Source organism: Leptosomus discolor, chromosome 2, assembly GCF_034619465.1.
Source record: "Leptosomus discolor isolate bLepDis1 chromosome 2, bLepDis1.hap2, whole genome shotgun sequence".
In the NCBI taxonomy this organism is placed as follows: Eukaryota; Metazoa; Chordata; class Aves; order Leptosomiformes; family Leptosomidae; genus Leptosomus; species Leptosomus discolor.
The window spans coordinates 101451427-101466585 of record NC_141392.1 but is presented as its reverse complement, the minus strand read 5'-3'; the positions used below and the strand labels follow the sequence as shown (position 1 = coordinate 101466585).

The 15159-nt window shown below is 42.3% G+C and overlaps 1 protein-coding gene across 1 annotated transcript in view; it reads left to right on the top strand.

Annotated features, from left to right (window-relative positions):
- Nucleotides 1–1725: 1725 nt before the first annotated feature.
- Nucleotides 1726–15159, top strand: part of AGPAT5 (1-acylglycerol-3-phosphate O-acyltransferase 5) — a 58275-nt gene continuing 44841 nt past the window's right edge. The window contains exon 1 of the mRNA XM_086461526.1: nt 1726–1944. Coding sequence (XP_086317652.1) covers nt 1726–1944 — 219 coding nt within the window. The remainder of the gene's footprint in view (nt 1945–15159) is intronic.

The window sequence follows — 15159 nt, the reverse complement described above, 5'->3', positions numbered from 1 at the left end:
CCAACCCTTCCTGCTGTTCCAGACACACAAGAGCACTCATTCCTGCATACCTGGCTCTGCTCTGCTGTCATCAGCTTTACCTTCTCAGCGTTGTGTTGGATTACTTTCTCCTCCCTGTATCCTGGTGAAGTACTTTCTCTTCCATGTGGCCATCATAGGCCTCACAAAACAGAAGCATCCTCCTCAATTTTCTGTCCAACCTAGCTTTGCTTGGTTTAGAGCAGAAAAATTCCCTGCTGAAAGTGGCCATGATGGATGGGGAAAGCGCCTCTATCCTGGTAGCCCCAAGGCGAGGGTAGCATATGCAGTTACTCAGTGAGGACGGAAATGCATACATTCATGAGGACGAGGAACCCTGACAGAAAAGATGCTATGACCTCTACTGCCCCCCCTTTTTTTTTTGGGGGGGGGGGGGGGGGAATAGAGACCATTTAGTCTCGTTAGGGACACAGAAGCTATGATGTATGTCAAATATGAGTTCTCACGGCAGAGCTCAGGACCCCTGAGGTGGTGTGAAGAGAACACCACTGCAGTACTTCAACCTAGTATCATTTCCCCAGTCTTATTTTGCTGAACTATTCAAGATACAATTTTCAACACACGTTAAAAACAGCTAGTATGAAGTAAACAACAGCAAAGGACAAAGCTTGTCCCTGTTAGAGCCTGACAGAGGAAACAGATCTTAACAGAAGGCATTGAGCATCCACTTCTTTTAAAACAATGAGATCTTCACAAGCTTCACGATAAAACTTCCTTTTTAAAAACAAGGAATAAATACTTCACTACGGGCTAGAGCTTAATAAGAAACTCCCTCTGGGAAGGTTACTACGCTGCTGTTTTCTACAAGACCTCTTGCATTCTCTTCAAAAGCAGCTGGTGCACCTGGCTGCTGCTGTCACCAGGTTATTGGGAGCCAGAGAGGAGGGGATGCGAGGAAGGCATCTGCCTGCTTTTGTGAGAACCTGGGGGAGTCAGAACTCAAACTGTTAAGCACAAAAAGTGGACAAACCCCTGACCACCACTGTGGTTATAGCTGGCAAAAGCCAGCAGTACAGTTGTCTTCAGTGCTCCACTTTGGACTCATGGCAGAAAGTGTCGGGGGGAAGTAAATTTTCTTCTAACCTATAGTAGGTTAAAATTAGTGCTAATTACAGCTGATCAATTACAAGCGCGGGTGCTGCATTTCGCACGGCGCCGAGCGAGCGGCCTCCACCACGCCACGAGGAGCAGCCCGGCACCCCCACCCCGGAGGGCTGCTGTAGCCACTTCTGCGGGCCAGGCCCGAGCGGGCAGCGAGGGGGATGGGGACCCAGCCCCGGGCCTGCTCGTGGGGAGCCCCACGGGAGGCCCGGCCTGCCGGTGCAGCGGCGCCCGGCCACCTTCGGCGGTGGGGCCCGCCCCCTCCGGCGGCAGCCGAGGCGGAGCCACGCCGCGGCCCGCCCGTCCCGGAAGTCCCCCCGCAGCCGCCGAGGGGCCGCCTTCCTGCCGGCGCGGCTCCTCCTCCGGCCGGGCAGTATGGTGGCGGAGGCGGCGCGGGGGGAACCGTGAGCCGGTACCTGCTCCCTCCTTGCCGGTGACGGCCACCGCTGCTGCTGCTGCTGCTTTCCCGCCCGCCCGGCGTGTCTGCCCGGCGCGGCGGGCGATGCGGTCGGCGGGGCTGCCGGGCTGTGTGTGAGCGCGCTGCCCATGTGGGTGTCCCGGTGAGGCCGGGAGGGCAGCGGGAAGATGCTGCTGTCGCTGGTGCTGCACACCTACTCCATGCGCTACGTCCTGCCCGCCGCCGTCATGATGGGCACGGCGCCCACCTACGTGCTGGCCTGGGGCGCCTGGCGCCTGCTCTCCGCCGTGCTGCCCGCCCGCTTCTACCGCGAGGTGGACGACCGCCTCTACACGATCTACCAGAGCATGGTGCTCTTCTTCTTCGAGAACTACACGGGCGTGCAGGTGAGCCGGGCGGGGAGGGGAGGGGGGCTCCGGCCTGGCGTCCCCCCGGGAGCCAGCAGCCGTCGGTGCTGTCGGCCACGGGCCCGCGGCTCTCGGCTGGCCTCCCGGCCGGCGCCGTCCCGCTTTGCCTCTCCTCAGGCCGCTCCGACGGGCAGGACGCATCTCGCCTGGCAGGGCCCGCCCGCCGCCGTGTCAGGACCGCGGGGAGGAAGCGGCCCTCGCCGCCGCCAGCAGGTGCGGGCCGTGGCCGTGGCCTTTCCGTGGCACCGGCGGGGGCCGCGGGCCCGCCGAGGACAGCCTTGTTTCGCAGCCGCCGTTGCTCCTCTGGTGATGGTTTTCACGGAGTGTTGGTGTTGTGTTCGTTTTGCAGGTCGGGAAAACGGAAGGGATACGACACCGGTCGTGCTTGGTCAGCACTTGAATGGCAGCCTCCTTTGTGCGCTTGAACCCTGTGGCCTCTGTTGCACATCTGTAGTATTAAATTGGCAGCAGATAAGAAAACTATAATCCACTATAATTGTACTTAACACACGTACAAGTTTTCAACAAATACATTACTTAACCTCAAATTATTACAACTTTCCAGTTTTCATGCAGTCTACGCCCTGTCAGTTGTTGGCCTTTAAATTTTGGCTCAGCTGTGGATTGTGAGTGTTCGGTATCTCAGAAACTGAAGTCCAAGGTTTCAGGTTAATGAGTTGGAATTGGAGACCTCTCTTGCGTGGCCAAAGGGGTATTTGCATTCAAATAATAATACTTCACTTACCTCACAAAGCACTACATGTTTGAGAGGTTACATGTTTTTCTGTAATTTGCAAAGTAAATAAGGAGACTTCTCTATGTAAAAAATAATTATGTAAATGGCAGGTGTTTACTATGCCTAAACCTGACTTGCAAAGTTGTCTGAACATAGAAAAGTGTATTTGAAGTTAGTGTCAGGTGTAGGTGCTTGAGAGTAAAGAATAACAAGTGCTTACAGGTTGATTGGCAGGTAACGGCTCGTACAAATAAGCTCTTGTTTGTGTTTAAAGTTAAAGCATTTGTCCACTCTCTTATGAAGCATTTATTTCAAAATCAGGCTACGTCTCCCCTAATTTCCACTCTTGAGCTGCAGTTGTAGGCCTCACTTTGTACCAACTCACATGGAAACCTCCAAAGCCAGCTGAGGGTACAAGAATTGCACCATTTGACGTCAGGGTAAATAGAACGGATACAAAACAGAAGTGAGATCTTATTTTAGTGATAATAAGTTTTTGATTCAGCTTGTAACTCATGTAGCTTCACCCTTATGTCTTGTCCAAATTAGTTAACTTGTGTTGTGATTTACTTACCTGTTTCTGAAAAAAAAAAAAAAAGAGAGAGAGAAAAGGAAAGAGGGAGGTTAGTTCACAGATTAAGTACTCACTACTTTCTTTTTTATGTAACATCTTTAAGGCAGGTACCTTGATATGCAATAACACACCATGGTCATTAGCTGCTGAAAGCAGCAGTGTAGTAGTTTTAATTCAACCCATTCTAAGAATGAGAGACAAAAATCACAATATAAATTGTAATAGAAAGATTACTCAAATTTCCTACAAATAATGTGCAAAGAGTAGCAACCACTTTGAATTTTTGGTAAGAACTTTAATCAAAAGGATGCCTGTGACATAAAGGTACAGAAAGGAAAATGCTAACCAAAAGAAACAAAAAGGCAGCTATCATCTGTTGACCTCTTGTTTTATTGCAGTGATAAAACTTCATACACACAGAGAAATGGTGGGAGACAGTACAGTCAATTGCTTAGGACGGTATTAAAGTAGAGATGCTTTGTTACAGTGAGCAACATGATATTAGGAGAAGAGGAGGTGATATGTGCAAAGCTGAAATAAAGGATAGTAGAAAAAAGTAAGAAAACTCACAAAACCAACAAGGCCTGTGTCATAGGATAAGTAAAATAGTAACTGAGACTGAAAGGTAAATAAAAACTCAGAAAATATGATACATAAGTAGAGAGGTAAGAGGTAGAATCCTTAAAATACATGTATTGTTTAACTGGAAGATATCCCTAGTTTGTTTAAGGAGGAGAAACAGGCTGTCCTTTCACACCTGCTCTTGTGAACACTGAACACATTTAGCTTGAAACTCACCGTGCAAAGTTAAACATGTGCCTGAGTGTTTGAGATTGAGATAGTAGCCCGAGAGCTACTGTGAATTGGCTGTTCTAAGGCATGTAAATAGATGCAGAAGTGTGGCATCATCAAACTTAATCCCAAAAAACAATGCAAGAATAGTAACTTGCATGACTTCATAAAGGCATCTGTAGGCCTTTGCCAGCGTTAAGGCATCGTAATAGCCATGGGAGGGAAGAATTCAGCGTCTCTTTCAGGTCTATTAATTTATTCAATCAATTGAAGTGTGTTGGGATTTTTTTTGGAACTGTATAAGTGGGAGGCCAACAACCTCGTCTGTCAGAATGCTGGAACTAGTTACGTAGTCTCACTGAAGTCATTAGGATTATACAGATGCTTAAGGGGCTTACAGAATCATAGCCTGAAACGACTTTTTCCTAGCACTGCCGCTGTCTTACCCTATATAAAAAGTCTTTAACATTATGTACTGTTGAGCATTCTTTGGTTTATTATGCTTAAGAGTATTTGTGGGGTTTCAGTATGATAACACTCTAAGGCAGTTGTGAATATTTGAGTTGTCTGATCTTAAAATAAAAATTTTGCTGAAATTCCAGGTAATGTGAGTGGGGCCTTAATAGAGTAAAGTTGGTTTGGATCATAAATATAGATCATTTTTTGACTGAGTGAAATACTAGTGTGTGTTGGTATTAATTTTTTATTTATTTTATCTGTCAGGAAGTGATGTTTCTCTGTATCATCTGCTGTTAGTCCATCAAGTATCTGCATCTGTCTCCGCCTCATGACCGTGTGGACAAACGTATTTTTGTTCTCTTTGTGTTCTCCTTGACATGGATGGTTTTAGCCAACTTGATTAAAACAAAAACTGTAGTTCATGCTAGGAAGGCATTTTATCTTTGTAGCGAGTTCTTTTCAGTTGTGAAATGTAACTGAATAAGGTGATAACCTGATCTACATGACAGAAAATCTTGGAAGACTAATAATTCCCTTTCTCTTAAGTATTTGACTTGAGATCTAAAATAATTAGAGCTATAACTGCTGTGAACCTTTTCTAAATATTTATGTTCTGGTGAGTGGATCATGAAGTAACTATAAAAGTTTCTTTCTCGTACTGTAAAAACTTTCCCTTTTTAAATTTTGGGTCAGACCTGTCTTTTTCTGCCAAAACAATTTGTTTTACCAAGCTTAAGAGAATTTGAGCTAAGATAGAATCAGTGTAGATTTTCCAATAATATTAGAATTCTGTTAATGAATTGCCAAAAATAGCCCTTTTGCTGACTGTCCTGCAAGAGCTGGCTGTAGAAAATTGAAGAACCAGGTTTCAAAGTACAAAAGGCAACCCAGAACATACCAGTCCTGTAAATGAGGTAAACTGGACAACGCCAGTATGACTACAAAGTGATAACCTGTAAGGTTGTGTAAATTTGTCAGTTTAGCAGATATCTGTGAATTTTATCAAGTAGCTGTAAATATCTAAAATTAATCCTTATGTGGCGTTGTGACAGTGTTTTTCAACAGTCTCTAGGATTATAAACTCATAGTAATGAAAATCTGTAAATGTGGTCCGTTGGAAAGTAGCATAGAGAAAATGGCCCTGCTTCGGCCCTATGTCCCTTTTGGTGCAAATGCAGTTGTGTTGCTTCTGACCTTCCAGCGATTCTACAGTACTCTTTTCTAGGAAGAATATATGAGATGCTTGATCTCCTTATAAAGTGAGTAGAAGGTCTTAGAGAGCAAAGATGTTAATTTTATCAGGGATGAGCCAAAGCTGTCACTGACATAAACAGGTGCAATTCAGGCGCTTTGGAGGACTTGCATTTGCTTGTGCTAATAGTTGACTTGGCCCCAAGTTTCTAAATCATCAAATAGCCTGTGAACTGTGGTTGTGTTACTGCTTTACTGTGTTAGGGAAGTCTGGTCTCTTGCATTTCATACAGACAATAAATGATTGCATCTTACCATGGAATTTGAAAACCAAAATGACTGCAAATATGCCTGTGATTAGGACATTTGAAGGGCTGAAAGGACTAGTAATTCAATATGATGAATGCTGTCATCTCTCTGTGACCCTTAGCATCTTATCCCAGTTGCTGTTGGGGTGATGAAATTAATGCCTATTGTGTTTGTGCACGTGTTTCAGATCAGATGAGGACTAAATGTTCTTCAACTTATTTTTGTTGTAATTGTGTTTGATATTTTGTATTGAATGGCAGAGAAGAAATAATAAAGAAATCATCACTCAGATTGCTTCCTAAAGGATCATTTTCCATCTGAAAGGTTTTGACAATTGAATAAAATCCATGACTGAATTAATGTGCATGGATTTTGTTCAGTGCTTGTGTCAGCTCTCTTCCCTGCCCCCACTTCCTGCTGAGTAGGAGTTTTTGGAAGTGGCGCTTTCATTAAAGGCATTATGAAATTCTGGTTTTCATTGTCATTATGGAGCTCTGGAAGAGCTGTGAGAATCAGATGCTACCTTAGGGTTGTTTGGCAGAGCTGTAGTATTTCTAACAATTATTTTAGAAAATACAGGAGATCCATATGAAACAATGCAATGTGCTTTCTGGATTGGTATTGAAGCTTGAACTTGCTGTGTCTCAACGAGGTTGCAACTACTTAGGATTAGAGCAAATTAAAACTTTGTGGCGACACTCTGCTGCTAAACTCTTGATGATGCTTTTCAGTGGAGTAGAGCCCAGGCTGTGTTTCGTGTCTTGGCTTCCTAGGAAATCTGTGAGGAGAGCTCGGTGTCTGAGCTTGGGATGGACAAGCTTGGGCTTCTAGCTTGCATTAGAATTGACAATTTGCATTAGAAGTGACAGTTGTGAGGTCTGTGCCCATCTCTGTTCCCAGGACAGCGGCCTTCCTAGACGAGGTTATCTTTACTTACTCCCTGCTTTCCCTTTTGAAGCTGTTCAGCCATCCAGCATGTAATTCAGGCAGGCCCAAGATGGAGATGGGACGCAAAGGAGGCAGCGCTAGTCTAATGGCCCAGTTGCAGCATACAGATGTCAGGGAGGTGCTTCTGGTTGCTGTTGGTAAGGTGGGTGGTCGTCTCTTGGGAACCTGTTCTTTGCTCTCCACAGTGGGGGAGGCATAACCAGGCTTCACCCAGGCAGGGTGAAGGTTCGTCTTCTAACTGCTTTCTGTCAGTAGATGTGAGTGACAGGGTCTGACTCCTCTCGAGATGAGGACCCATTTCCCAGGCAAATGCCATAACTGGAAGGTTAAAAGGAGACATTACTTTTCATCCTTCTCCAGTTGTGTCTGGAAAGAAAATGCTGGCAATTGCATTTTGGCAAGAGCCTGGTTTTATGAACCTGTGCGCTTGAGTTCCCTGAGCTCTCCTCCCAGTCTGGCAGCCCGGGAGTGGGAAAATACTGGGATGGTATGGGAGCTGAGTGGGAAGGAGCAGAGCTGCAGGCAAGGCAAACCTGCAAGCTCAGGTGGTAGCTGAGCAGCCTCGGAGGGCTTGCACTTCCCTAGTTCATTCCATGTAGCTTGTAGCAGCAGCCCTTGTTAGCACCCGCTCATGTTGCTGCTTTGCAAAGCTCTGTTAGCTGTTGCGAAGCATTTTGAGAGGTTGAGATATGACTAACTTGTCGTTTATTTGTGATGATAGAAATAATGAAATAAAGGTCTTGAGGGAGTGATAGCAATTTGGGGATTGGTGCGGTGCAAAGATTGAAAAGAAACAGGAGGACGTAGTGAAGCAAATCACTTTTATGTGGTAAACTTCTGAAAGAAGCCCAGTGAAGTTTTTCTTCTGGGATACTGCCTCATCTCATTAGAGATTTCAATGCACAGCTGTTTCCAGGCCCGTGTGTCTTTTATAGTATACAACAAAGTCCTGTGTGTTATTGCAGCAGAAATTAAGTGGTACCTGCTAAGCCTGAGGGATGTGGCTTTCAAATTGAGATGGATGCCTAATTTTAGACTCTTACGTTCAATTGTGGCATGAGGCAGCAGAAATAGCTACATTAGGTATGTAAGCTTTGTGCTCTTTCTTTTTTAGATATTGCAAAAGATATATTTGCATATATCTTAATTTTTGTTCTGTCTGCCTTTGGCTGTCGTTCTGAAGGAGAAAATGAAGCCCTTCACGAGTCCAGTTTGTCGAGATATCAGCTAGAGTTCTGGTGTGCTGCAGATTTGGCTCTGGGGCAATCTAGAAAGAATTTACTATGGGGAGATTCCACATTTGGTGCTGGTCCTGATCATCCCTCACCTCCTGCCCGATATATGAAAAATAAAATAAATAAATTAAAGCTGAGGTCTGTCAGCATTTTAGGAGTCAAGTATTGGCTACCTGAACCAAAACTACTGTTTGCATTCATAAATTAGAAGCTTTGTGTGGATGTTTGCCTAGCATATGTTTTCTAATGGGCAAGTCACAACTGAATCTGAATTTTAGATCAGCCTTATCTAATGCAGCCTGCCATTTAAAACTAATGTGTATGTTTACGTTTTAAAGTAGCTACGTATATTTACAAAAAATGTAAAAAGTCAAGTATTTGTCAGGTAGGAAAAGCTAAGGAGTCAAAGGGCAGGTCTGAATGCACTTATAAATTCTAATTCCAAGTATTTGGCAAGTAAGTTTTACAGTTTCGTGGTTTGATTTTAAATTTTTCTGTTTAAATATATTTTAACTTGAATATCCTAAGATTTTTAGTGTATTCAGTTCTTAATATAAGTTGTCCTGATTTTGCATAATTTGTTACATTTAAAAATACAAAAGGTATTTATCACTTTTTTTTCATTCTACCTTTTTTCTAAACTTGCATGAGTTTTGTACGCTTTTCTCTTTTTGCATTTAACTGTGTTTTCCTAGATACCAGGCTGTGGAGCTTTACAGTGCTCTTCCATGCCCTTTCCTTCTGCTTACATAATATGTCCAGATACTTTATGTAAGGATGATTGTTAATTGAGACTGGTACTCTACCATTTGCTAAGGGAAGATTCTATTAGTTCTATTAACATTTGACTCCAATTATTTCAAACTATTTACCTCAGGCTTGCAGGGTATCCTTTTTTTCTCAGTTTTAGTTGTGTTAGATAAAGTAGGCTCAGATGTCAGGGATTTTGACATTACTATTATGAGGAAGCGCATCTTCTCAGGGCAAAAACAGTCTTTAATCTTTGTTCTGTCAATTTTAATTTATGCTATGAAGAGATTTAGGATAAAAAAATAGGGAAATTAATTTCTTCTTTTGTTCATTTCATTTCTGTCACATATTACTTGTCATCTTCCCTGTTACAACTAGCTCCTTGGTATGGGACTAGGAAATCCTAGAGTGTATGCTAGTTTGATTTTTAAATGTAAAATTAACTACTTATAATTTGGTCAAATCTGTATTTGAGCACATAACTAGATGTGAAGAAAAATAATTGTTTTGGATGACTTTGAACTGTATTGTGGTAGCTGCAATAAATTTTCCTCTGGAACTTAGGGACTGACTTGAAGAGTTACCCCATTTCATTTTCTAATGCTAGTTGGGAATCTGAGGACGTGTTTCTCTTTGCGTAAGTGCACATAGAGCACAATCCCAAGCAAGCTGCAGGTGAGCTCATGCATACGCTGTGGTGGTGTGCACGTGTTAGAGTCATTTTAACAGTGGCTGTTTTTTTCAGGCTGATTCAAGTTCACTGTGTTCAGGTCTGGAGCCAGATTAGTTGCAGCTAGCTCATATACTTTCCTCCCAGATACCTTTCTTTTGCTGTGTAATGATTCCTTTGCCTCACCTTGCAAGTCCATAGTGCTTAAATTCTAAATACTTATGGAAAATGATGTATGGAGGAGCTTTTAAAAATCTTATTCCACAATCACAAGCAGAGGACGTAGAGGTTTCTTAATCATCCCCTTTCCCATATGTGTCAACTCATTGATAACTTCACAGCAGTTCTGTCTGTACTTGATGCAAGTGCTTGTGCGAGTATTACAAATAAAGATACAATCAACTGCTTGGAGTCTTTGGCATTTAGAAGCAAAGTTCCTGTTATAAAGAGCTCTAGCTAGAGGAACACTGCAGACTGCCACGAGGTTTACTGCTTTTTTGCTGGTGTGAGGTGCACAAAGGATAAAATTTCCAGAATGTGCTTAATGTACCAAGGCACCATAGCTGCTATTTTGGGGAGGATGGACGGAATGGGACATGGACGTTATGTATTTTCCACTACAGAGGAGTAATAAAGTAAACAATAGCTACACTAAATGTGGGTCACTTTTTCCTTTCTTTTAAGGAAATTACAAAAATCTGCGGGGAAAAAAAATCTTGAGAAGTGCCAAAGCCTTATAAGGGAGAGTGTTTCTCTCCTAATGAAACAGGTGGAGTACATCCTTCCACTCCTCTGCTGGAAGGCATGTTCAGGTTTTGCATGATTCCAAGATGCCAGATGTTCAGAAAAACCCTCCTGTTGAAATCTCAGCTTATAAATAATCTCCTTTCACATATGCTATATATATTTGAAATAAGTGCAGTACTTGTTAAAAAAAAGGTAGTTACTGGTGATTTATGATAAAAGTTACTTGGATGCTCAAACTTTTACTTTCCCAAGTGGTCACTGATTGTAATTGTGGGCCGCTCCATGGTCCGTGCCATGGAACTGCACTGTAATCAAAAGCAAGTTATTTGCAGAAAGATCCAGTAAATTATTTGGGCTCTGAAAGTAGGTTTTATTTGAATTTAGATGCCAAAAAATCTTAAAATTATGTTCATGATGAATCCCACTTTTTTCCATCACCAAGACTGAAACAGTTAAGTTATATAGAAGCCTTTTTTTTTTAAGATTCCTCAGGTAGCTCAGGAGTCCAGGCAGGAGTGAAGTAGTTGTGTGTGCGTAAAGCAACGTTCCCAACCCATGTATAGCCCTGATCAGAATCCAGAAACAAAGCTCCTGAATCAACAAAGTACTGTTCAATTATATTTAACATATGCTGGCAGGACTGGGGACCTCAAAAAAAGCTTTAGTGCCTTTTTTTTTTTTTTTTCTATTTAAACAAATGAATGAAAACTAAAAGGGAATAAATTATGGTACCTCTCTATAACTTAATGAGTTAGAGCACAAACTCAGCTTACAGGCTGCATCAGTTCAGTTCTCTCTATATGCACATATGCCCACCACTTCTTTGTAAAAGATGATTTAGCAGTTTGCTTTCAGAAGAGAGAATCCCTGCTCCATAGATGTCCCTTCTAACAGCAGTGAACAGTGTGTTAGGGCGGGATAGGATTTAAGATCTGCATCTGCTTTCAGTGGGCTAGATTCTGGCAATTCAAAGTTGGCAGGCTCAGTATCACAGATTTTGTGAATCCCTTCTGCAGCACAGAGCTCCCCTAGAAGCCAAGAGCTCCCGTTTCTGGTTGATGTGCCGTGTGTAGCCACTGGAGTGGTTTTGTTGAATCTAGCCTGGGACTGTTGTTTAAATAAGCATAAATTAGCTGAAATTGCCCCAGCATTCTTGGCATTATGGAAACTTATTTAGCCTTTTGCTCAGATGGGAGATTCTAGTTATTATGCATATTTCCCCGAACTACTTTGCTCTAACATGTGGCCCTTCTCTAAACAGCAATCACCACCTGAATCATCTTCTGAATGAGAAGTTGCAAAACTAGACACATCACTTTCTAGGTAATGTTAGACTGGTTTGAATAAAGTGGTTTGTAATGTTCTGCTCTAAATCACCATCTGAGGCTTTGGGAAGGACTGTAAGGAAAGGTGTGTAATGCTGCTGTAGGATTGAGTCCTTTACATCTCAGTCCTCTCTGCAGCATGTGTGAAAGCTGCAGGCAGGTGGGCATTGAAAAACAAAACTAGTCTGGTTGAACACATGATGTTGCTCATGTGTTGACAAATGTCTGGTTCCTTTTACAGCTTTGTGGGGGTTTTGGGGGTTTTTTTTGGAATTGCAGTAACCCTGTTAAGAGTATTCAGAATAACAGGAACGCTGGCATCATTTAACCTGCTACCGTAACTAGATGTTCCGAGTACGCACTTTTTAGTTAACTTTTCTCCGTGTGAAATACTTCCAGCTTTTGCTTTGAAGTGTAGTAGTTATTGCTCTTTATTTCCTTCAGTAAGCTGATGGCAGTGAAACTACCAGGATTTTTCTTCAGACAGCCTGCCTGCAGTGAAAATTATTTGATTCATTGTAAAACTCTAGAAAATTAAGCAACTAATTTCTTAGAGCCTAAATATTTGCAAGTCTTTTTTACGATGAAATACAAAAAGTATTCAAATATGCACAGAATGAGAGACTCTAAAGCTGTATTTTTACTGACAGATATTATAATTTTTATTATAAATACTAATATATGTTTTCATTGGCTCAGAAGGTGATTGCATTTCCTTTAAGATTTTATTGGTGCTGATTCTTTCAGAAGGAGCTTTCCCTTAATTCAGAGGTCAATTATCTTTAATTCAGCTGAGAAACTGTAAAGCCTTTACAGTCAGCATCAGAACTAGATGACTTCTGTACATGTAGCTAGTGCCACTGAGTGAAACATAACCACTCATGGTTGTAAGTTTGTCAGTTTAGACCATAAGACTAAAAGCTAGTATGAAGCAAAAATGTACAGACTTCATACTTAACATCAGGTATGATTCAGTCCTGCATAATCCGTATAGGTTGCTAATAGAGTCGTCTTACAAAAAGGGAATAAAATGGCAGTAACTGTCGTTTTTTAAGTTCTCTGCTTTCTGGTTCAATCAAATGAATGATTTATTAAAAAAAAAAAAATCAAATTACATATAGGAATCTTCTCAGTATTCCCCAGAGGTCAGTCTCTTGGCAATGGTTTTCTTCACTGAACTCCAGTGAAATACATAGCTGCAGAATATTTGAGTGAACTCTCTGCTTCAGTAAAGTGGTTTGCATTGTGATTTTATGGTTTGATGCCGAGCCTGAGAAGCAGACTTCAGACTTGTGCAATTATGTACTGAGCAGATAGTCTCTTTAACTAAAGAGATTATGAGGTGTGGCAATAATATGACCATTACCTAAAAATTGTGTGTGACCTAAAGCTTAGAGGTAAACATATGTATTTTTTTTTAGATCTAGAGAGAAAGCAACTAAAAACTAAAACATGAAAGTCCTTTCTGCTTCTGTCCTATTCATATTCCTTATGCTGTAGGCAAGTGAAACCCATATCTGTTAAATGCAAATAAAAGTGCTTCTCTGTCTTCTGTGAAGAAAAAGAAATATTTGAAATTCTTATAGTAGGACATCTGAAAACCTGAGAAATTTGTCAGCACCACATACAAGTTCCCCGTTTGTATCCTGTCTTGAGCCTGCTTCTTGTCAAACAGGGTAAATAGATTCTGTGATCTGGGGGACTTTCTCTGGAAGCTCAAAGGACTGGTCGTGTCATCAGATGGGTTTTTTAAAGAGGGTATTTAAACAACTTCCCATAAGATGCCTGCAGAAGTGCTGCAGAAGTCAGCTTGCGCAGGGTTACACATTGACCTCAGAAAGCTGTATCTGGTAGTTGCTTTTGGTGGTTTGTTGATGCAAGCTCCACCCTTTCACCAGAAAATTATATCCAGACTTTTTAACAAACAGATGAGAAATACATCCTAGGATACTATTTAATTTAATAAGCAGTCACATTGTTGTAGTGCCCAGCTAACAAAGACACTCTTGTCCCAAAGAGCAATGCAGTCCCAGTTATAAAAGTAGTCCGGAAGAAAAATAGCAAAATGAAGTGCACAGCTGAGTATATGAAGCTTGTATGGTTGTTAAGTGAAGTGTTCTAGAATGTTCTGTTTCTCCTCTCTTCCTTGAGGAGAGGGAAGGAGTGCTCTGCTGCTACTATTCTACTACTTTATCCGTTTCCAGTTGCTATTGCCTGTGCTTGAAGCTGACGTTTTTCCAGATCAGAATGCTTCACCTTCTCTGCAAAGTGCCCCAGTGCACATCAGTTTTGTTGAAGTAACAGCAAAGAACGGAGCATCTTTCTGCAAATCATACCTAGTTGAATGGAGAAGGGAGGAGGGTTAGGAAGTCTGAGGAACCAAGAGTGAGTGTGCTGTCAGGCATGTGATAGGACATCAGATGAGGTGGGCTGAGTTTTTACCACCAGCAACCATCTGGGTTGCCTTACTGCCACTGAAGCAGAAGTGCCAGATCTGCTTGTAGGTCAGCTCCTGAACTGCTCCCATCATCAGCAACATCCAATTATCATATTAAGGTAATCTCTTTGCTAGGAGTTTGGTGTGGTCACCAGTTGACCTGCAAGCAGATCTTCTGATAGTGTGATTACTTTTACCTCTTGAGTTATTTTTGTCATGGCCTTGTTTACTGAGCTGATGTAGCTAGGATGTGATTAAATGATCTGTTTCATTTTCTTTGGTATGTGCACATTTCATAAGGAAGAAATACAACTCTAGATTGGGAGTGTCCACCTTGCTGCAGTGAAACCTACGCGAATTATGAGTTACTGAGGTGTGGCTGCCATGCAGGACTTTTAGATTGCTATGTGACCTACCACGGTAGCACAGCCATAGGTGTGTTGCACTGGAAGAAGCAGAGGCTGCTAGGGAGGCTGAGACTGATGTCACCAGATCACCCAGGAGCTCCCATTTGCATGCCTAGATCAGCCTAACTAACTCACTGAATTAGTAAATTCTTCCATCAGGAGAACTTCTTGTAACCTCCTGCCAGTGATTCAGAGCTTCCTCTGGCCATGACACTCAAGGTGTGTCTCATGCCTGCTGAGCATGTGAACTTCTTGCTGTATGACATCCAGGGAAGCTGGGTACCAGCCTTCCCACAGAAGGGAATCTAACAGCATCCAGTTTCCTTTATTTGAGACCTCACTGAACTGAGTTTCACAGTACTGCTATGTAAACAGATGGGGAAGACTCATATTAACAGTAACTGTATTACCCATTATTGTGAACTGGGCTGTGAAGCAACCAAAACATGGCTAAAAGCACACATTTTAATGTTCTGTACCCAAGTGGTGTTTGCAATGTTAGACTGTAAATCTGTATTTTAAATATTTTCCCTCAAATCTCTGGTTACTTTGTTTTGCTCTGTTGTTTTTCCTTTTAACTTGTTTTCTTTGCTTCACCTCATTGTGCTTTTTGG